Source organism: Nerophis lumbriciformis, linkage group LG06 (genome assembly GCF_033978685.3).
Source record: "Nerophis lumbriciformis linkage group LG06, RoL_Nlum_v2.1, whole genome shotgun sequence".
NCBI lineage: Eukaryota > Metazoa > Chordata > Actinopteri > Syngnathiformes > Syngnathidae > Nerophis > Nerophis lumbriciformis.
Window position 1 is genome coordinate 38587863 of NC_084553.2, and position 23855 is coordinate 38611717.

The 23855-nt window shown below is 39.0% G+C and overlaps 1 protein-coding gene across 4 annotated transcripts in view; it reads left to right on the top strand.

The window, feature by feature from the left end:
• The first annotated feature begins 408 nt into the window (after positions 1-408).
• Positions 409-23855, top strand: part of rufy2 (RUN and FYVE domain containing 2) — a 38376-nt gene continuing 14929 nt past the window's right edge. For 2 of the 4 annotated variants that reach the window (XM_061964259.1, XM_061964262.2), the window contains exons 1-13: positions 10499-11181; positions 13949-14122; positions 14224-14341; positions 14579-14680; positions 14778-14901; positions 17749-17813; positions 17894-17959; positions 18037-18106; positions 18183-18284; positions 18408-18524; positions 18597-18689; positions 22422-22496; positions 23355-23452. In XM_061964259.1, coding sequence (XP_061820243.1) covers positions 10890-11181; positions 13949-14122; positions 14224-14341; positions 14579-14680; positions 14778-14901; positions 17749-17813; positions 17894-17959; positions 18037-18106; positions 18183-18284; positions 18408-18524; positions 18597-18689; positions 22422-22496; positions 23355-23452 — 1496 coding nt within the window. In that variant the 5' untranslated portion in view covers positions 10499-10889. Of the gene's footprint in view, positions 583-4485; positions 4649-10498; positions 11182-13948; positions 14123-14223; positions 14342-14578; positions 14681-14777; positions 14902-17748; positions 17814-17893; positions 17960-18036; positions 18107-18182; positions 18285-18407; positions 18525-18596; positions 18690-22421; positions 22497-23354; positions 23453-23855 lie in introns of those variants that run through there. The other 2 variants (XM_061964260.1, XM_061964261.1) reach the window with 2 other exon arrangements.

The following is a 23855-nucleotide window of genomic DNA, read 5'->3' on the forward strand; positions in this document are numbered from 1 at the left end:
AAAAAATACTGTTAAATGCTGTGAAATCCTGTTTTTTTGTTTTTTTTACAGTGTAGTGCAGATTGCACACTGTTTTTATTTTTGTGCATTTCTTTTTATCTTATGAAAGTCATTCATTCCTACAAGCTCCTTCCTGTCTGTCCAATCAGGAAGTACATTGCATTTGCACTCATTCACATCTTCATTTATTTATAGCCCATAAACCGTAAACCTATCCCAACTCTCCGCTGCTTGCCTTCCGGTGTAGATGGACCTTTCAGCCACCCTCCTCCCGCATCCCTCACTTTGCCTCCCTGGATGTGCCCTCCCCCTTCTCTCTCTCATTGGGTGCTGTGTGGGGTGATGCTTGTGGTTTCTGTCTGTGATGTCTCCACAGCGTATACAGGCTTACTGATGCAAAACAACTGCAAATGGATTAATAGAAAGATAGATGTATGCATGTATGTAGATACGTAGATCGATCATACAGTGATATCTGTTGCTTTGTGTTTCCAGGAAGTAGAACCAAGCCCCTTGGACAATTTTTACACAGTCATTGCAGGAGTGGAACAGACCATCATCACTCATTGCTGAGATCCTAAGGTGAGAGAAAGTAAGCAATGATGATTTTCAAACTTGCAATATTCACTCACTACTAAGATGCATTCCACCTCTGCATCACGGAGGAGGGCAAGCTTGTACTAAACAGCTTTTCACAGAGCGTTATTGATTAGTTGGCGGATCCAGGTGTGGTGGACAGCTGTGTCACGCTTGTAAAGTACAATTGTATAGTCGGTGTGCAAGTAACATTTAGGAGGGGCTAAGAGAGAAGTGGTTGTAGGGGACAGAAGATAGAGAATGTTTTTTTTCAATTATTGACGGCTTTAAGTGTGAGAAACTGCAGTACAGATTAGTGAAAGAATAGGGCCGATACAACGTTTTCGCTTCCGATACAATGCCGATATTGGGGCCTTGAGTGTTGACGGATAAGGATAATAATCCGATACGATATCAGCAGGAGTCATAGTACATACCTTTATTGTTTTATAATGTGGAGTGTTAGAAAAGGTGTTATCAAGTGATATTAGTCAAACAGAGAACAATGATTGACATTAAAAACTAAACAAAAGAAGTGGAGTGTCATTTGTGTTTTGGTGACACCAAGTGGCCACAATATTTCATGACGTTAAGATCATGACGCAGTAAGATGAATGATGCGGACACGTTTGTTACTGTACACTTTCTTCTGCTGTGGAGACTTTGTATCTATAGATATGCAGCTATATTTATTTGACATTTGCTTGTATTAACAAATGTTGTGTGTTAGACTACAATATTGTTCAATTAAGGAACCCATTTATGTACGTCTAGCTTGTGTGCTATTGTGTGCTTAGCTGTTTTATGGCCGCTAGCTCCAAGTAGCCTATAGCCTAGCATGTTTACCTTTTGTAAATTACTTGACTAGAATACAAGAAAAGACCAAACTTGTGTGCAAATTGGAGGACACTTAGATATTTACTGGCTGCCCAGCTGCTTGTAATGGATATTACAGTATATCGGACATTATAAATACCTCCCATACTTGTTTTTTTTGCTGATATCGGTCCGATATCTGGTATCAATAGCTCATCAAGACCAAACCAACAATCTAACAAATATTAGCAGCGGTCTTTTAAAAAAGTTTGAATGTTCACCATACTGTATACAGTACACTATAAATGTGATGTTTTTGCTATTTATTGTTGAGTTTGAAAATGTTTAGTCGATTTAGGCATAAAAAAGTGATATTTTAGAGTGCGTTCACACTGGTTTGCTCTTGTTTAAATAAACTCTAGTCAGTTAGTTCTGCTGATACGATTTGTTTGGTCAAAAGTGTGTCAAAGGACCAAACCGATGGGTAAAGTAATAGATCTCAATCTGCCAGCAACGATGCATGTGTGTGACGCACACACTAATGCAACTAAACACCGGATATGATATCATCAAATGTAACCACAACCAGGCGATGCATAGTAACACCCAACCAAAACAAATGTTCAAGAAATAGGAGTTCTATATGTGTAAATACAGTGGTTGAACATACCGCTTATAAAAGTGTCATAAGTCAACAATAAATGTTTTTTTTTACATTAATTGCTTGAAATCTTTTAACAACTTCAAATCTATCCATTAATATAAATGTTATATTAATGTTACATTGTTTTATTTCTATCAAAAACTTTAACAAAAAAAACAAACAGGTTTTTGTAGTTATGGGAATTTGCAAAATATGCAATATTAGAACAAAATAAGTTTCAGAGTTTCAATAAATCACGACACCATTGATTTTGATACAGTAGACAAGTAGACAAACCAACAATTATTCTTACACTACCTACAGTGTGTGTGCGCGTGTGTGTGTGTGTGTGTGTGTGTGTGTGTGTGTGTGTGTGTGTGTGTGTGTGTGTGTGTGTGTGTGTGTGTGTGTGTGTGTGTGCGTGTGTGTGCATGCGTTTGTGCGTTTGTGTGCGTGTGTATGCTATTGTATATATATATAATTGCTCCAAGATCATTTTCATTACATTTGAGTGTTTTAATAGCAGTTTAACTCATTAACGTTGATCAAAGCTCTGAAAATGTTGCTCATGGTTTTCTGGCACTATCAGGTGGTTGAGGAAGGCAATTACACCAAAACAATATTATCTTGTTTTTCAAATGGCAAGAATTAGTTTAATTTGGTTTTCATGGAAAAATCATAGTAATATACCTGGATTACAGTCTATTTCAAAATAAAACTTTTAATGGGAGTCAGTGTGGTCAAAAGAGTACTTAAGAGACAATTTGTATACTTAATGTTTATATCTTATTTTAACAATCTTGCTATCGAAAAAACAATGCTATTTTTTTTTTTTTTAACTTGTGAAAAACTCCCTGGTAAAAGTTCAGATTGCTAACTTTCAAACTGAAAAATCATAATAATAAGAAACACATGTAACACCCATTTTTGGCCCTAAGGGTGCACAAGGGTTAATGAGTATACCTATTAAAATGGATCAAATCCGGACCACAAAGAATGCCTGGAACTTTAAATACGCGGACATAGTTTCCGCATGGCCACTGCAATAGATGATGGTGTGTGAGTGCCATGATCTGTGTGGTGGCGAACAGCGGATATATACATATATTTTATTTTATATTAATGTACACATATTGAAAGTGACATTTTAATGTTGATGATCTGCATTGATTAGAAAAAAATAGAATGAAAATTATAGAAAGTAGAAAATGTTTAGTTTATTTTCACCGCTGCTGCACACTGCTCCCCTCACCTCCCAGGGGGTGGACAAGGGGGTGGGTCAAATGCAGAGGACAAATTTCACCACACCTAGTGTGTGTGTGACAATCATTGGTACTTTAACTTTAACTTTATTGCTTAAAATAACCAAAATACGTTAAAGTATTGTACATATTACATTTCGTTATGGATGTGTCTGTTACTACATTATATATAGACTTACAGTGTGTATTTAAAACGTTGATGGAGGGTTTTGAAGTTGTTTTAGAGGGCTTTGAAAGTAACAATGTTGACTTCTATTAGCCGCATCTTGCATAGGTTTTTTTAATCATCTTTAGATTCCTAAAAAAAAAGGGTGTTATTGTCCCTCATGATTAGATTAAGGTAAACAATAGGCAAAATTCCAAAAAAGTACTGTTCCGCTTTAAAGTGTGGCCTTAAATATATATATTTTTCAGTTTAACATCTCCTAAATTTAATGAAATCTTGTTTTTTATTTTCCTCAATCTGCTGCCACTCCCCACATGTCTTCTAGTCCCCCCTAGTAGAAGCGCCATTGAACTTTGAAAACTAGTGGTCAAATCAATATCTTACTGAACAAGCCTTTTGCCGTTTATGTATTCGTCATTGCTTAGCTTGTGAATTTAACTCAAATGTTGTATTAATGTCCAAATACACATATCAAATTTACTGTCATCACCCAAAGGCATAACATGGAAGGTCATTGCAGAGCTCCCACACTACTGAATCTTGTGTTGCAGACCAGGCAAAATACAGTTACAAAGTTACAGTTACCCAACATGCTGATGATTTAAAGTCAGTCTGAGGGAGTAGTGGTAGGCAATATCAAGCCATGAGCCATGTTTTTTTTTTCTTTGCAGGGACTTATAACACAGTCAATCAGCAAGGATCTGCAAGTAACCCCGTCATATGATCCCTGGTCAGCCATAAACTATTAGAGTGAGAGAGAGGCAGAATGGGAGAGAGAGCTAAGCTGCACATTATAGAGAGTCAATGCAACCGAGGGGGGGGAAAGAGCATATCATTGTTTACTAATGCCTGCAGCCATATTGTGTATTGTAAGGGGGACTTAATGCTATCACTGGGTGGGTTAACTTTCATAAAATGAGGCGACTGGACGATTTCTAAAGCTTCAGCTCAAAGATAAACATTGATTTGATTTTTATGACCGCAAAAAGTTCAGTGTATATCACGTATGTGTTGCATTGCAGGGCTAAGAACACACATCTTTCTCTACTTAGAGACTTCACAGTAAGCCTGACTAACAATCGAGGAACTTAAGGAGGCTGTCGCTGGCCATGTACTCCCCTCAGAGCCTCCATCGATGGGGCATCACTCACAGCGAGAGCATGGAGCGCTTAGCCTACAGCCAAGGTAAGCTTTCACTATAATGATTTCAGTATCGTGTGACATTACACAGGTCTATGAATGTCCTCATTCATCCAGGTCATTGTAATCTCAGGGCATTCAATCGATCGTAACTGGACTGTTTGGTTTGTCTTAGAATACGTTTCACCTCTCATCCAAGTAGGCTTTATCAGTTCATGCTCATAGACTTAGGTTGGTCAGATCTAGTCTTAAACTTAGACTGGTCAGATCTAATCTAGCGGCTGGTGTCAACACCTCATCAGAATCAGAATCAGAATAGTTTTATTGCCATTGTTTGAGAACGGGTTCACAAACTAGGAATTTTTCTTGCTGCAATCGTGCATCATAAAACACATAACACAGTTCATGCTCATAGACTTAGACTGGTCAGACCTAGTCTAGACATTACACAGCTTCTATTATATGTTCTTACATTCCCTTAATGCATTAATTTGTTTATGCACCAAGAATTGATATATATTTCACAGTCACTATCAGCATGGTAAACACACCAGCAATGTGTTGCGTTCATAATTAAACACAATAAGGCGCTTATTTCCTTTTAGCGCGGATTAATGTATCACCTTTGATGTTATACCAAAACAAGGCATATGTGGCTCCTTACAGCCTAGCTCAATAGGAAGGGTCCCCTCTGGCAGCCCAGACCCACTCGAGAGATCAGGTTTTCAAGCTCGTAATATAGGTGTGTTTGTCCGGTTTCTCAAAAGCCAAACATGTTCAGATTAAGGTATGTCCGTGGGTTTTAAAATGCTTCTTTACAGTTGAACTATTTGAAAAATCTGACTAATTTAGTGCATGGAAACGTAGTCACTGGCTAAATCGCGCAAAGCACTTCGGGGATATGCCATATTTGGATAATCTGTTGACGTCACAATTAAGAAAAACATCACTAATTTTGCAAATTCCTGATGGCTCGTTTGGAGAAAGTATGAAGGTAGGCAAGACTGTTTTATAAATATCTCCAGCATGCCTCCATGGTTTGATTTTAAATTGAAGATTGCAAATACACAAAACAGGTACCAATAGATTAGAAAAGTTGATTTTGCATAGTAAGGTCCCATTTAAATATAATTATAATGCGTCAATATGCCCTATTTGAAAGCAAAACACATTTTTAATAGAGCAGGTATGCTTAGTGTTGTACACATTTGTACTTTACATCACCTGCTACCCTTTTTAGTAGTATAAATTGGGGACGACGTAGTTTGGTTGTTAGAGCGGCTGTGTCAGCAACCTGAGGGTTCCGATCCCCGGCTTCCCCCATCCTAGTCACGTCCGTTGTGTCCTTGAGCAAGACACTTCACCCATGCTCCTGATAGGTCGTGGTTCGGGCCTTGCATGGCAGCTCCCGTCATCAGTGTGTGAATGTGTGTGTGAATGGGTGAATGTGGAAATAGCGTCAAAGCGCTTTGAGTACCTTGAAGGTAGAAAGGCGCTATACAAGTATAACCCATTTACCATAACCTCTTAATGACCAATATTGCACTTTCTTTTTACTTTCAAGACTTAAATATCTATGGACCAACTTCAGATCTATCCGTTGACATAACATTTTTTTTAATGCTTAATGAAAATGTTTACATTACATGTTGATGTAATTGAAGCCCTAAATAAAAAAACATTCATAACATTGTTTTTGATTTATTAGTATTTTTTTTAGCAATGAGATAAAAAACACACATCAGACTAAAGGTCACGACAATCCAAAAGGCCCCCACTCATAAAACTGTTAAAAATAAGTCATATATCAATATATGTTATTTTTCCTTTCAATGCTTACATCTCTAGATCAACTTCAGACGATCGAAAGTTTTATTATTTTATGAGCAATGCCAGTTTTAAAGTAAAAACAACTGCCTACATGGCAATTGTGTGTTACTAGTGTCAATATTGCAACATTTTCTATTTACATTACACCTGTTTGCACTTTTATTAAATTTCTTATGCTTTTTTTGTAATATTATTTTTGAAAATGTTAGTGTGTGAATGTGAGTGTGAATGTTGTCTGTCTATCTGTGTTGTCCCTGTGATGAGGTGGCGACTTGTCCAGGGTGTACCCCGCCTTCCGCCTGTATGCAGCTAAGATAGGCTCCAGCACCCCCCGCAACCCCAAGAGGGACAAGCGGTCGAAAATGGATGGATGGAGGGTGTTGTGGGCCATAAGAAAATTTGCTGTGAGATGCAAATAGCCCATGGCCGCACTTTGGACACCTCTGCTGTAAACTATACTCTTTAAAACTATTAAGACATTGACAAACTATTTTTTAAATATGTCACCTTGTTTGCAGTGATGACTAATGTTGCGTGTTCGTGGGTCATTCAGCTAAACAAGTAGAGAAATACTAAAATATTACATGGATAGATTAACCTAGAAGAGTACTGTATCCACCCACATCAGCTCCTGACATTTATCACAATTATTTATTTATTTTTTGCACCTGCCGCACAAATCCATTAAATGGCATTTTTTTTGTAATAACACAGAAAGCAAATACACTATATTGCCAAAAGTATTTGGTCACCTGCCTTGACTCACATATGAACTTGAAGTGCCATCACATTCCTAACCCATAGGGTTCAATACGATGTCGGTCCACTTTTTGCAGCCATTACAGCTTCAACTCTTCTGGGAAGGCTGGTCACAAGGTTGCGGAGTGTGTTTATAGGAATTTTCCACCATTCTTCCAAAAGCGCATTGGTGAGGTCACACACCGATGTTGGTCGAGAAGGCCTGGCTCTCAGTCTCCGTTCTAATTCATCCCAAAGGTGTTCTATCGGGTTCAGGTCAGGACTCTGTGCAGACCAGTCACGTTCATTCACGCCAAACTCTGTCATCCATGTCTTTATGGACCTTGCTTTGTGCAATAGTGCACAGTCATGTTGGAAGAGGAAGGGGCCCGCTCCAAACTGTTCCCATAAGGTTGGGAGCATGGAATTGTCCAAAATGTTTTGGTATCCTGGAGCATTCAAAGTTGCTTTCACATGAACTAAGGGGCCAAGCCCAACTCCTGAAAAACAACCCCACACCATAATTCCTCCGCTGAGCCCTCTGTCAGTTTACGTGGCCTACCACTTTATAATAAAGTCGACAGTTGACTTTTGAATATTTAGGAGCGATGACATTTCACGACTGGATTTGTTGCACAGGTGGCATTCTATGACAGTTCCATGCTGGAAAGCACTGAGGTCCTGAGAGCGGCTCATTCTTTCACAAATGTATGTAGAAAAAGTCTCCAGGCCTATTTAAGTGCTTGATTTTATACACCTGTGGCCGGGCCAAGTGATTAGAACACCTGATTCTGATCATTTGGATGGGTGGCCAAATACTTTTGGCAATATACAGGTAAAAGCCAGTAAATTAGAATATTTTGAAAAACTTGATTTATTTCAGTAATTGCATTCAAAAGGTGTAACTTGTACATTATATTTATTCATTGCACACAGACTGATGCATTCAAATGTTTATTTCATTTAATTTTGATGATTTGAAGTGGCAACAAATGAAAATCCAAAATTCCGTGTGTCACAAAATTAGAATATTACTTAAGGCTAATACAAAAAAGGGATTTTTAGAAATGTTGGCCAACTGAAAAGTATGAAAATGAAAAATATGAGCATGTACAATACTCAATACTTGGTTGGAGCTCCTTTTGCCTCAATTACTGCGTTAATGCGGCGTGGCATGGAGTCGATGAGTTTCTGGCACTGCTCAGGTGTTATGAGAGCCCAGGTTGCTCTGATAGTGGCCTTCAACTCTTCTGCGTTTTTGGGTCTGGCATTCTGCATCTTCCTTTTCACAATACCCCACAGATTTTCTATGGGGCTAAGGTCAGGGGAGTTGGTGGGCCAATTTAGAACAGAAATACCATGGTCCGTAAACCAGGCACGGGTAGATTTTGCGCTGTGTGCAGGCGCCAAGTCCTGTTGGAACTTGAAATCTCCATCTCCATAGAGCAGGTCAGCAGCAGGAAGCATGAAGTGCTCTAAAACTTGCTGGTAGACGGCTGCGTTGACCCTGGATCTCAGGAAACAGAGTGGACCGACACCAGCAGATGACATGGCACCCCAAACCATCACTGATGGTGGAAACTTTACACTAGACTTCAGGCAACGTGGATCCTGTGCCTCTCCTGTCTTCCTCCAGACTCTGGGACCTCGATTTCCAAAGGAAATGCAAACCAAACCAACCCTTTGGTTTATCAGAGCAACCTGGGCTCTCATAACACCTGAGCAGTGCCAGAAACTCATCGACTCCATGCCACGCCGCATTAACGCAGTAATTGAGGCAAAAGGAGCTCCAACCAAGTATTGAGTATTGTACATGCTCATATTTTTCATTTTCATACTTTTCAGTTGGCCAACATTTCTAAAAATCCCTTTTTTGTATTAGCCTTAAGTAATATTCTAATTTTGTGACACACAGAATTTTGGATTTTCATTTGTTGCCACTTCAAATCATCAAAATTAAATGAAATAAACATTTGAATGCATCAGTCTGTGTGCAATGAATAAATATAATGTACAAGTTACACCTTTTGAATGCAATTACTGAAATAAATCAAGTTTTTCAAAATATTCTAATTTACTGGCTTTTACCTGTAGTGCAGTGTTTTTCAACCACTGTGCCGCGGCACACACTGTGTGCCGTGAGATACAGTCTGGTGTGCCGTGGAAAATTATCTAATTTCACCTATTTGGGTTAAAAATATTTTTAGCAAACCAGTAATTATAGTCTGCAAATTACGTGTTGTTGTTGAGTGTCGGTGCTGTCTAGAGCTCAGCAGAGTAACCGTGTAATACTCTTCCATATCAGTAGGTGGCAGCAGGTAGCTAATTGCTCTGTAGATGTCGGGAGGCAGTGTGCGGGTAAAAAGGTGTCTAATGCTTAAACCAAAAATAAACAAAAGGCGAGTGCCCCTAAGAAAAGGCATTGAAGCTTAGAGAAGGCTATGCAGAACAAAACTAAAACTGAACTGGCTACAAAGTAAACAAAAACAGAATGCTGGACGACAGCAAAGACTTACTGTGGAGCAAAGACGGCGTCCACAATGTACATACGAACATGACATGACGATCAAAGATGTCCCCACAAAGAAGGAAAAAAACAACTGAAATATTCTTGATTGCTAAAACAAAGTAGATGCGGGAAATATCGCTCAAAGGAAGACATGAAACTGCTACAGGAAAATACCAAAAAAAGAGAAAAAGCCACCAAAATAGGAGCGCAAGACAAGAACTAAAACACGACACACAGGAAAACAGCTAAAAACTACAAATAAGTTAGGATGTGATGTGACAGGTGGTGACAGTCAGGGGCGCCGCTTGGGATTTTGGGCCCCATGAAAATAATCTTTACAGGGCCCCCAACACAGTGTCATTATTTTTTCTGTATTATAATTTCATCATCATTAGGGGCCTCTCTGGGCCCCCCTCCATCATGGGCCCCTAGAATCCGTCTCCTTTACCCCCCCCCCCCTTTTCGGCGCCCCTGGTGACAGTACACCTACTTTGAGACAAGAGCTACTGTATATTGATGCATGCTTGGTTATGGTTTAAAGTCATATCCAACAATTGCGACAAGGACTTTTTACTGTCAACTGAGTTTCGTTTTTAATGATTTCTGATGGTGTGCCTCCGGATTTTTTCAACGCAAAAAATGTGCCTTGGCTCTAAAAAGGTTGAAAAACACTGATATAGTGTATGTGGCCCAACCCGTGGCCACGTTTATGTTTGCAAGTTCCTACAGTCTCGCGAGAACGGGCTTGCCCACACCGTGCGTTTCCGACTGTAACCAGCGGGAGGCGGTAGAGCGTCAACAACAGCCATGACGTAGTGTTTCCTTTTGTGTGTCTCGTGAGTGTGTTGTTGACACCGCCCCTCCGGAGCTGCAACGAACACCGTCACTAGCGGTCTGACGGTCACATCTGCCCGGGTATATACGCGTCTCCACCGCGACAACATGTGCGGAACAGAAAACATCCCCGAGGAGAAGCAGCAGCATTGTTCTTTGCCTCTATTTGTACGGGTGCTCACTATGTAGACCACCGACGCCTGCAGATACTCACCTGTTATTAATTAGCCGATGCTATCGCCGCTATTTCTAATATACGGTTGTCACCGCGGCCGCCGGGTGAGCGAAGCGTCGAGCTAACCCGTATAAGTGAGCTTAAACCCGCGCTAAGAGCGCTAGACCATCGGCTAGCATAGCACGAGAGGTGACCAAAAAATGGCATCTCCCGCCGAGCACGACCTGGCTCTGTCTGAAGCCGACAGCAGCAAAGAGAAAACGCAGGTGTTTGGAATATTGAGGTTACAAGAGGAGAAATCTAGCGGCGGGGATAAGCCCAACATAAGCGGCACCGTGAGAGGCGGCGGCGGGGGAGGAGGAGATGGACGATGGCAAGCTCCCATCTTCGCTTTAGCCAGGAAAGCATCCGAAACCATTTCAGGGAGCATTCATGTCCTGCCTAAAGTGTCAGAGAACAGAGCATCCATGCCTGGCGAGTGGACCGTGCAAGGTAGAGTACCATGTCGATCTGCAGGAAGTGTCACTTGGCTAACATGATTGTACACATAACCGAGGGCACCAGACAAGCATGGCCAAGGATGATTATGACAGCCATCATTACGTCATACTGTCAAATGTGCAGCCAATATGGGTACTGTCGTCTAAAGCAGTGTTTTTCAACCGTTTCTGAGCCAAGGCACATTTATTTTCATTGAAAAAATCCCGAGGCACAACACCAGCAGAAAACTTAAAAAAATGAAACTCAGCAGCCGATATTGACAGTAAAAAGTCGTTGTCGCAATTGTTGGATATGAATACAAACCATAACCAAACATGCATCACTATAGCTCTTGTCTCAAAGTAGGTGTACTGTCACGACCTGTCACATCACGCCGTAACTTATTTTGAAGTTGTTGGTGTTTTCTTGTGTATAGTGTTTTAGTTATTTTCTTGTGCTCCTATTTTTGGTGGCTTTTCCTGTTTTGTTGGTATTTTCCTGTTCCGGTTTCATGTCTTCCTTTATCGCTATTCCCCCCAACTGCTTTGTTTTCGCAATCAAGACTATTTAAGTTGTGCGGAAGCTATCCTTCTTTGTGGGGACATTGTTGATTGTCATGTCATGTAAGGATGTACTTTGTGGACGCCGTCTGCTCCACACGCTGTAAGTCTTTGCTGTCGTCCAGCATTCTGTTTTTGTTTACTTTGCAGCCGGTTCAGTTTTAGTTACATTTTGCATAACCATCCCTAAGCTTCAATGCCTTTTCTTAGCGGCACTCGCCTTTTGTATATTTTTGGTTTAAGCGTTAGATACTTTTTTACCTGCACACTGCCTCCCGCTGTCGTCTGTATATTGTAATCACGACAAACATCTACAAAGCAATTAGCTACCTGCTGCCACCTACTGATATGAAAGAGTATTATATGGTTACGCTGCCAAGCTCTAGACAGTGCAGACACTCAACAACGGCACATTTGCGGATTATAATTACTGGTTTTCAAAAAATATTTTTAACCCAATTAAGTGAAATTACATAATCTCCCACGGCACACCAGACTGTATTTCACGGCACGCTAGTGTGCCGCGACTGAAAAACACTGGTCTAAAGGGATGCGGTTGTGTTGCACCCTTTATCACAATGCTATTGTTGCTTGGGTTTTTAAATGTAGTGCCTGTCGTTCCTTTGCTCTATGGAACAATGCATTATATATTCACAAGATGTTCCATTCGATTAGGATTATATTATGAGTATTTGGTCAATTGAAGAAGAAAAGCAATGAATTAAGTTTTATTATTGATAGGGCTGTCAAAGTTGACGCGATTAAAACGAGTTAACAAAAGTTTCCTTAAACGGCACTATTTTTGTAATAGTGTGATTAACGTGCGTCCTATGTGACCCTCAATCCATGCCTGAGCTGTGGAAAATTAGCAGCGTTTCATCTGATGTTGAGTCAAAGAAAGGGATAGACAGCATAAAAAGACAGAAAAAATAGTATACTGCAGGTTGAGCTTCGATGCCTTGGCAGGTCACTCTCTCCACATCCCCAAATTATTTCCATCCACATCACTGCAAGTTATCACCGGAGTTTCTAACTGCTAGCAGCAATGTTGCCAAGTCCGCTTATTACAGTATTTTTTTTTTTTTCAAAAGTCGCTTGCGAAGTCACAAGTTGTGTTTTTTTGGTCTTGCTTGTCTAGTCCCCACAATAACCCAAAACATGAGTGCGTGCGTGTGTGTGTGCCCATTTATGTTGAGCTGTTAAAGAAATCATAATGTTTAACAAACATCTGCATAAATGAAACAAATTGCCCAGTCCCATGTTGGGTGTACATTTTAATAAGTTTTACTAATTAAAGATAAAGCTTTATATTTGTGATTAGTTATGAGTTAACTATTGATAACATGCGATTAACCGTGATTATAGTTTAATCCTTTGACAGCCGTTATTATTAGCAATAATTGCCTTTTGATATGTGGTAATATTGCTTATTGTTACGCAAACTGGTTATGACTTCATATTTGTTAAATGTATATTTTCCCCTCATAATACTGATTTATTCTTGTAAAATAAATTTTTGATCTCTAAGATTATACAACTTTTTAAATCGCAAAAGCAGTTATTTTCAACAAATGACAACATTATTCTCATACTCAATCAATTTATTTGTAATTACGTCTTTATTTTAGTAATTCTGTAGCTTAATTTACCCAACTATTTCTTTAGGGACGGAAGGAGCCGAGATTGACATTTAAAAATGTGTACTGTCTTTTAATACTGATAGACATCACACAATGTTGCATGCACTCAAATGTTTTCTTCATAAGCAGACATTACAATTATTAAATGTATGCATTTTATATTAAATATACATTTTTGTCCACTGATATGTTTTACATGTATTTTTGTATGATTCCAATCATTTTAAACATTTTCTTAGGAAAAAATCAATCAAATTGCATTTCATACAAATCAAAGACAAGTCAAAAAGCACCTCACTTCTGAATGTGCAATCTCTCAAAAACTGGGTTGTGTAACTTATGCCTATTTCTTTTTCTCAGCATTTAGCCAATATAATGTTTCCAAAAATATACATTGTAACATTCTACAGCCTGTGTAATATGTTATATGAAAGGAAGTATGTGACATCATCATTCTTGCTCATTTGACAAACAGCAAAGAAAAGTCAGAAGGTATTCTGCCATACCAGCCAGCCATTTTTTATGGTATATCCTTGAACCAAGAGCATGTTTTTAATGACAATCTTGTCTGTGGTGCAGCCCTGCGGGACCCCATGACCATGGAGCGAGCCAACCTGCTCAACATGGCCAAGCTAAGTATTAAAGGTCTGATCGAGTCTGCTCTGAGCTTTGGAAGAACGCTGGACTCGGACTACCCACCACTGCAGCAGTTCTTTGTTGTCATGGAGCACTGCCTCAAACACGGTCTGCGAGGTAAGGCTGTCAGTCGTGCCGCTGTGGCTCTGTATGCGCGTAATGCGGTTCTCTCCAAATAAATGGCATGTGTCTGTAGTGTCTCATTTGATATTTTTTAGTGAAAAAGTCCTTTCTGGGATTTAATAAGTCTTTGTGGGGTCCTCTGGAGCTAGTGGAAAAACTGTGTCCTGAAGCAGCGGAGATCTCAGCCTCAGTACGAGATCTGCCAGGACTCAAGTAAGGAATACACACAAGTGTACAATATGTGTTTTTAACTAATACTCTTGAAAAAATGCCTTAAAGGGTTCAGAACTCATGCATAATGGCACTTGGCAGATGTATATTTTTTTAAGGATGGACATTTTTACTACTTGTCTGGACCGACAAATGTGGAAATGTGTCTGTTTCCTTTTGGGTGTTTTGAGTCTGCCTAAAAATGGAACAATTAAAAATGAACAATTTCTCTGCACTCAGAACTCCTTTAGGACGGGCCCGTGCGTGGTTGAGATTGGCCCTCATGCAGAAGCGGCTGGCCGACTATCTGCGACTACTCATTTCTAGAAAAGACCTGCTCTGGTACTTGCAAGCACACACACAAATTAACAAACATGAGTGAGTAGTTTTCAGCATGATGTAGTGAAGAGAAAAAAAGTGAGTTGTTGTTCTGCTGCAGTGACTTCTATGAGAACTCAGCGCTGATGCTGGAGGAGGAGGGGGCCGTCATAGTGGGTCTGCTGGTGGGCCTGAACGTAATTGATGCCAATCTGTGTGTCAAAGGCGAAGACCTGGACTCTCAGGTAACTAACTACGCACCAGACAGTGTTGAGAGTGTTCTCACCTAATCTTCTAAACTATCTCAAACCGCACTTTTTAGATTGGTGCTCTTATTTTTGTTGTGAATGAAGGCGGGCACATGTCATTAATTTTTGGCTGTGTGAAAATTTTGGGTTTTTTCTAACACTTGTGAATATCATTGATATGAGTGAAATAGATAACCCTTTCAATTTAAAAAAGGCAGTATCCATCCAAGCCGTGCTCGTCTGTGATTTATTGTGTGTATGCACGCTACAACAATGTCTTTTTCCTGGCTGGATGTAATTCCATAGACTTGTTGTATAGTGTAGCCACCTTGATGTTCTGTGTGATGTTAAAGGGAAACTGCACTTTTTTGGGAATTTTGCTTATCGTTCACAATCATTATGAAAGACATGACGGTGCGTGTATTTTTTTTTTATGCATTCTAAATATTAAATACATTTGATAAAAAATCTTCTTACAGTGGATCCTATGGGAGCTGCTCTATTCTGCCTATACAGCCCTTAAAAACGTTCAAACACCTCCATTAAGGTTTTATATACACATTGATTTTTACTCACTGCAGACTTTATGAGATCAAACAAACATAATAAAACATCACTTACTGTATAAGGTCTGCTGTCGCTAGGATGCCGACTTCTAGGCATCCAAAAGACCAAGCGTCTTTTCGTGTCGTTCTTGCCATTCCTGGGTCTAAATTGGATGTCAAAGAGTACCAACTTGCCCGAATACATTCTCAGGCTTCTTCTGTCCAGGTAATTGGCATGATTTATTATCTACAACAAACTTTGAAGAAGCACGGGAGCGAGGACACAGCAGATCACTCAATGATGTAAACATCGGCACACACAGTAGTGATCACGTTGCCGCCATAGATAGTTTGTCTGTTTTAGCGCTTACAATAACAATATTACAAATACTTGGTTAATATTCAAATCACAAAATGTAAATGGAGTATTGTTGGCAGTTTTTAGTTGTTATTTATTGAGTTATATGGGTGGAATAGAGGACCTCCCATTGCGGACTTTTATTTACGAGTTAGAATGCTTCTTTTTTTTTTTATCCATATGTTATGTCTTTCATAATGACTGTGAACGATGGCCAACATTGCCAAAAAAGTGCAGTTCCCCTTTAAGAATTTTGTTCAGTCGCCTACAACTTTTGATTTCGAATGGCATTGTCAGCCTTTTATAATCATTGAATGTTTACTGGCGTCTCCAATTGAAGTGTTCAGAAAAGATTTGATAGTTTTATGGAAATCGCTTTTACCATATTAATATGCATGGTGTACATTGCATACAAACATAAGTGCAATATAATGCTTCACCTTCCTGTGGCGCTGGACTTAATGCAGCTTCGAAAGTGCGTAAAGGCATAAGTACCTAAGTCGATGGAAAAAAAAATAAGGCAAAGCCAGATTTGACATGGAATGCTCTAAGGTTGTGAAAGGTAAACCAATATGACTGGCTATCTGGTTTTACAAGTGTGTCGGTAGCAGCCACCTCAATCGATTAGAATTAGCTCTGAATCTTTAGATCAATTGAGTGTAGAAACATAGACCGGGTATCGCACGAAACTAAAAATAAGTTAACTGTTTTTGTCTTTGAAACAACGCAAAAAGATTCACACGCTTGCTACGTTAGCTTACGTGACTGAAGACTGAATAGATTTCAATACATGGACGGGGTGTCGCGTGAGACGAGCAATCAGCTTACAGTTTATAGTTAAAATATGGATATTTACTTTTTATTGATTGTACTAAAAGCCTAGACTTCTGTACTTTGTTAGTCATACATTTATGTGACAATTTTTGTATAAACCTATCAAAAAAAATGTGTATTTGGTCCATATCTAAAAATAAATATATTTGGCATGGGATTCTATGGTTTGTCTTTTTACTTTATCTTTGCATCTTTGGGGATATATGCTGTCTTTTACAAATGTGAAAATACATGTCACTTTTAGAGAATGTGCATGTTTTTGTAGTTTAAGATTATTGTGCCTGTGGGTGAAGTGAATTATATTTATATAGCGCTTTTCTATAGTGACTTAAAGCGCTTTTACATAGTAAAATCCATTCTCTAAGTTACATGTAAACCAGTGTGGGTGACACTGGGAGCAGGTGGGTAAAGTATTTTGCCCAAGGACAGAACGGCAATGACTAGAATGGCGGAAACGGGGATCGAACCTGCAACCCTCAAGTTGCTGGCATGGTCGCTCTACCAATCGAGCCACTCCGCCCCATTTATACAGTTTATTGTTGTTATTCTCGGGACATTCAACTGATCAGTTGACTGTTCACAGTTTGTCTTTGAAGACGTTTGGCCTCTCACCTGAGTAGTTTTCATCAGTTCATGCTCATAAACTTAGATTTGACTGAGCTAGTCTGAGTGCTTGGTGCCAAGGTTCTAACTATTTGTCCTCTAACAGGAGGCGAAGCGTATGTGCATTAAGGAATGCTTTCGTTCTTATGTGGTGTAAAAAATAACTTGTCCATCAACAAATCTTAACACTGGAATCATTCATACTCTTTATTGAACTTTATCAAATCGTTCAAAAACTGTATCGAATTGTTCTGTTTTTAAAATATATCGGGTTTTCTTTGTCTTGTATGCCATGTACCTAGATGCGTATTGAATCGTCCATCACAAAGAGATGTACAACCCTAGAACGCTCACATTTTAGGGTACCTTCACCCAGTGCGCACATTTGGATGAAGACTTATAGACTGACAGTCTTACGTCGAGAGGGAAAACACTGCACATCTTTTTCTGGTAGAAAAGGGTCCTTAGTGAATTTATTAAGTCATTGTCATTGTCTATTTTTAGGTTGGGGTGATTGACTTCTCCATGTACTTAAAGAACGACATTGATGATTACAGGAGTGAGGAGAGGTACATTTTTATATTATTTTATGTCCCTCTTCTATATTTAAGGCCCCCTTAAATTGTAATGCCTGTTTCCATGACAACAGGAACAGCCAAATAGCATCCATCCTGGATCAAAAGAACTATGTAGAAGAGCTCAATCGGCAACTAAAGTAAGACATTTTTCTAATGAAAAACACACTTTATAAGGTAATAAAAGGAATCATTCGCTGTTTTAAATGCTGTCCAGTTCTACAGTTCATGGACTTCAAGGCAGAGTAGACTCTCTGGAAAAGTCAAACTCTAAACTCATAGAAGAGGTGAGACTCACTCTTAGGGTGTTTTGTGTTCACGATGGAGATGATCAGTCTTTGTCTTCTTTGTGTGTGTTTGCAGTTAGCTATAGCCAAAAACAACATCATCAAACTACAAGAAGAAAACCAGCAACTAAGGAGTGAAAACAGCATCATTATTCTGAAGGCACAACAACATTTAGAGGTACACTCACACACAATACCTAATGACTTTGATTTATTGAGGATGCATTAATTGTATGATTGATTATCGAGCAGTACGATATAGAACACGCTAATATCAGTATCTTGTTGGTTTCCCATACAGTTGTCTCAAGGTGACGTGTCCCTGGAGCGAGACACATACAAACAATCCCGTCAAGGTTTGGATGAGATGTACAATGAGGCACAAAGACAGCTGAAGGAGGAGTGTCAGCTAAGACAGGTAAGACCGCACTTCGGTGTGACCCAAAATGTATGTGTATCTTGTGTGTTCATTGTGTGCTATTATTTTCAGGATGTGGAGAACGAGCTTGTGGTCCAGGTGTCAATGAAGCAAGAAATGGAGTTGGCTATGAAACTTTTTGAGAAAGATATTCATGAGAAACAGGTACATTAAACCACACGTCGAATGTGCGCAAAGGCAAATGTGGCGGGGTGTCGGCAATGCGTGGTAGCAACTCCGGACGCGTGCTGTAACCTTCCCGCATGCCGGACACTTTGTCAGCTATAGTGCCTGCCGGGCTGCCGGCGGCGGCACGCCACACCGGCCGTAAACGGCTGTAGCAAAGGCACATCAAAAGATACTGGTATGGCGGGATTGTCTCAAATGTATATATATACCGGTACGTATCTATATCTTTCTAAAATACTGTACACCGATATCAACTGTTATACCGACCAGCCTTGCACATGTAATACCAGTATTTCGTATTTAAAAGAATAAATAATAAGTGAAGTAGATAAATATTAACCACTTTCCCAGCATAGGAAGTGTTGCCCCCTCTCTTCTGCTTAGCTTTCAAAACTTCAGTTTTTTTATTGGGAAAGCAAGTCTTTTTCTTCTTTCCCAGCAACTTACCGGTTCTGTTTTGTTTGTGTCGCAAGATCTGTCTCCGTACGCAGCACTCGTGTGTGTGATCTCATTAAAGGAATGCGGCGAGTTTCATCCATGTTCCGTGATTGAATGAAATAACTCGACAGAGATGGATGGACATTGAGATGAAAGAAAATATATATCAGCCAAAATATCCAAACTTTGTGTCAATATTTTGTCAATTATGAGACATATTATACAAGTAAAGAAGAAGAGGCAGCATTCTCATACTTTTTGTAACATCAGGAAGAAATAATGTCAGCCAGCTTGAAAAACGTCTCGCCTATAATCTACGTGAAGGAGCCTAGAATTGATTTGATTTAAATGTTGGCAATATTTCAAAATTCCTCACGAGGAAACCTTACAATTTATTAAATCCGTAAACTACCATAAGATTTTATAAGATTGGGTAGATGACGTGTTATTGTGACGTAGAGAAATCTCATATTTTTACCAATTTTCCCAAAAGATTTCCCAAATTTTGGAATTCAAATGTTGATGCTCCTTTGATCCGCAGTTTTAGACACACTTATAAAAAGGTGCCTGTTAGGGCTCCGCGGTGTAAACACGGTATGATGGTAGAAACGATATGAATTTGGCTACAGTAGAAATTTGTGCGCTGCCGTCATACAGTCGATAGGGCTGAGCCGATAAAACGATATCAATATATATCGTGATAGGCACATAATCGATATCCATATAAAATGCGTTCTATAAACTTTTGATATATATTTATTATGGGTGTAAAAAATCGATTCTTGAATGAATCAGGATTCTTACTTGTAACGATTCTTATTCGAATATTTTTTTTTAAATTATTTATTAAAAACATAAATAAATAAATACATATTTCTGATTATTTAAAAAAAAATCTGTTTTGTCCAGCCACTCAGGACAATCCTATTGTTGATGTAGATGCCCAAATCTGCTGTACAGATTATACTTCTCTTGTTGCCTTGTTTGTGTTTATTTGACTTTATTAATTATTTGGGTAGAATTTTTATTAAACAAAACCAGTTTTCTTTTAAGGAATATAGAAACGTCTCAGAGCCGTTATCTGTTTTATGGAGGAATGTAGTTAATCATAGAACTGGCACCCAATGTTATTAAAAAAGTATTGATATTGAATCCAGAATCGTTTTGATAGGAGAATCGAATCTGAATCGATTCATTACTCCCAAAAATCAAATCGAATTGTGTGGTGCCCAAAGTTTCGCAACCCAAATATTTTGTTCGGAAAAAAACAGAAGTTACGAAGCAAGGTTCGTTGCATGAAGGCAACGAACCTTCTGGGAACCCAGCAAAACAGGAAATAGTAAGTACCGGTAGAGGTGGGATTCTTTGGGCACCTCACGATTCGATTAAGATTACGATTTATTCACTCAGTTTTACATTTCTTTTCATTTCTTTTCATTTCACTAAATAAGCGTTTATCACTTGCAACTTTAAAAAACAGTGCATTTGTAAAACGAAACAGTTACCGGTAAATGAATTCTCACATTTATTAAATTAGTAGTGTGCAAAACTGTAACATAAGTGCCCTAAAATAAAGGAGCTGGTCGAATTTGTTGGTGAGGTGGCTCGCTGCAGTCAGCCAAATTTTGGAACTGTCTATAATATTTTATTTACAATAAATAAATCAATTATCGATTATTGGCGTTTACTAATCGATTTTATAATCGTCTATGTCCGAATTGCGATGCATCTAAAAATGTATTATTTCCCCCACCTCTAACAGTAAATATCACTGAGAAATGGGAGGGACACGCTAACAGCAAATTACATAACAGTATCAACGATCATGTTTGGTTTCGCCGTCTTTCTGTCTGATTGTGGATTCTCTGCATAGCATACTTGCCAACCTTGAGACCTCCGAATTCAGGAGATGGGGGGTTTGAGGTGGAGGGCGAGGTCGGGGGGACGGGGTTTGGTGGTCGCGGAGGGTGTATATTGTAGAGTCACGGAAGAGTTAGTGCTGCAAGGGATTCTAGGTATTCGTTCTTTTGTGTTTATGTTGTGTTACGGTGCGGATGTTCTCCCGAAATGTGTTTGTCATTCTTGTCTGGTGTGGGTTCACAGTGTGGCGCGTATTTGTAACAGTGTTAAAGTTGTTTATACGGCCACACTCAGTGTGACCTGTATGGCTGTTGATCAAGTATGCCTTGCAGTCACTCATGTGTGTTTAAAAAACGCATATTTTATGTGACTGGGTCGGCACGCTGTTTGAATGGAGGAAAAGCGAACGTGACGACAGGTTGTAGAGGACGCTAAAGAGAGTGTCTTTAAGGCACGCCCCCAATATTGTTGACCGGGTGGAAATCGGGAGAAATTCGGGAGGGGCACTGAAATTCGAGAGTCACACGGGAAAATTGGGAGGGTTGGCAAGTATGCTGCATAGAGTGAGAAGAGAAACTGATATCATTATTTATCAAGTCAATAGCAGAAACTTGTCTTTAGTTTTGTTGGTTTTAATGCAAACAGTGCAGCAACATCCTGAAACTTTCAATGTGTCAGTTTAACTAGTAGCTTCCCAAATTAATCTGTAGTGTTCAGTAGCTTGTCCCACTACAAGAGGATAGAGAAAAAGAAGGAGCTTATTGACTATGGCGCGGACTACAATGGCGGATGCGCACACATTTTCGGGATTTTCGCAGATCCCATATACACAACAGCAGATACCAGTAGGTAAGAAAAGTTGGTTTTTCATAATATTGTGAAACAAAATGCCAAATAATGTCTCTTAATAAGTGCCATTTTTGGGTCCTTATACACACACCATAATAATACCCGTATGTTGAAGCACAGTAAGTCTGACTGCGGTTGCCGTAATGCTCCGAGTTCCATCAAGCGGTGCAGCTTTATAGCTTATCAAAGTCATACTAAAACATTCTGACAGATTTTTGAGCATTCTATGTTCTATATTCTCAATATATTCTGGGCTTGCTTACTTATGTGTACTTGCTAGCGTCATTTACATTATTGAACAGGATTCAACCTGCAGTCCACACTTTTGTGTGTGACTGACATCTACTGGTCACACTTATCATTACACAATGTACCAAAAAAAATGCTTCGAAGTCAGTAAGCACAACCAGAATTAATACATACATTAGGCGCACTGGATTATAAGGCGCACTGTCGATTTTTGAGAAAAGGAAACGATTTTAAGGTTGCCTTCTATTCCAAAAAATACAGTAAATACATTTAGAAATTTGTACTGATTTGTGCAACTGTTCTCATTAACAGGACACACTGATTGGGCTGAGACACCAACTGGATGAGGTCAAAGCCATCAATGTAGAGATGTACCAGAAGGTGCAGGTATGTTACACATGAGTGAATGAATAAAGCACAGCTGCCAACTTTTACGGATTCTCCAGAACGCTTCCGGGAATTTAACTTGTCTTTCGACATACCGACTGAATTAAAAAAACTCCCGGATTGCGTTTTTGTGAGGCTAAAAAATACTCAAGTTTGTCAGTAAAATTGTGAAAATAACAACATAAATATTGTGTCAATGTGTTATGTTATTTCTGTGATCGAAGCAGGATTACAAACGAGCATAAAAAAATACTTTTTGACTAAACAGTATTGTTCAATTGATGAAATTAAAACATAAACGTCTTGCATTACATGTACAAAATGTAATAAAATACACAAGATAAAAGTCCGGCCCCTAGGTCCTTAGCTTTCTGAAACTATGACTCCCATAACAGTTTAGTTGAATACTACGTAAAACTAGAATTATATATATCCTGATTCCTGATGTTCTTTTTGTATTGTATAATGTTTTTGAAATGTAAAGCATGTTATAATTAATTCTAAAACTCCCATACACAATCAGTTGATTATCAGATACATTACAGGTGCATATTATTATTATTATTATTATTATTAAATATTAAGATTCTGTCAGAAATCTAAATAGTAGGGGAGGCAACTATTTAACTCTACAGCTAGATTTTAAGATAAAATAGAAATGCAGTACTAAGTAAGTTCTAAGTAAAATAAAAATAAAAATAAAATTCAAAACTGAACAGTATGGTCACTTATTTACAAATATGGGGTGGTTGGAGGAAGCTCTACAAGATTGCAAACACCAAAATATTGGCCTCTATATTATAAAGGGAAATGTTTGTCTTCTGTCAGACTTTTAAGCCTAGAATTCCTGTCTTGTAGTCCTCTGACGAGGAGATGAAGAAGAAGAACAACATGATCAGCCGTCTGGAGGAAAAGACCAATCAGATCACTGCAACTATGAAGCAGCTGGAGCAGAGGTGAGCAACATTTGCTTTCCTGACCAAGCATTAACTAATCAGAACAGGAAAGTCATTCATCCTCTTCTATCTCCTCAATTATTTCAGTGTATTACAGCTTGTAAATAATAACGCAGTCACAAAATAATCTTCGTAACAAATGTGACTATAAAATCATTTATCTTAGGGGTGTCCAAAGTGCGGCCCAGAGGCCATTGCGGATCGTTATTTATTGGCCTCAAAACATTCTACAGACACGTCCCGGGACTAAACACAAATAAATAAATGGAGCCGGCTCATATCCCCCTAAAAATGGGACCTGATAACCAAAATGGTCGACGACCTGTGTGTCTCACTTAGAGGTGGGAATCTTTGGGAACCTCACGATTCTATTATGATTACGATTCAAGAGCCATGATTCGAT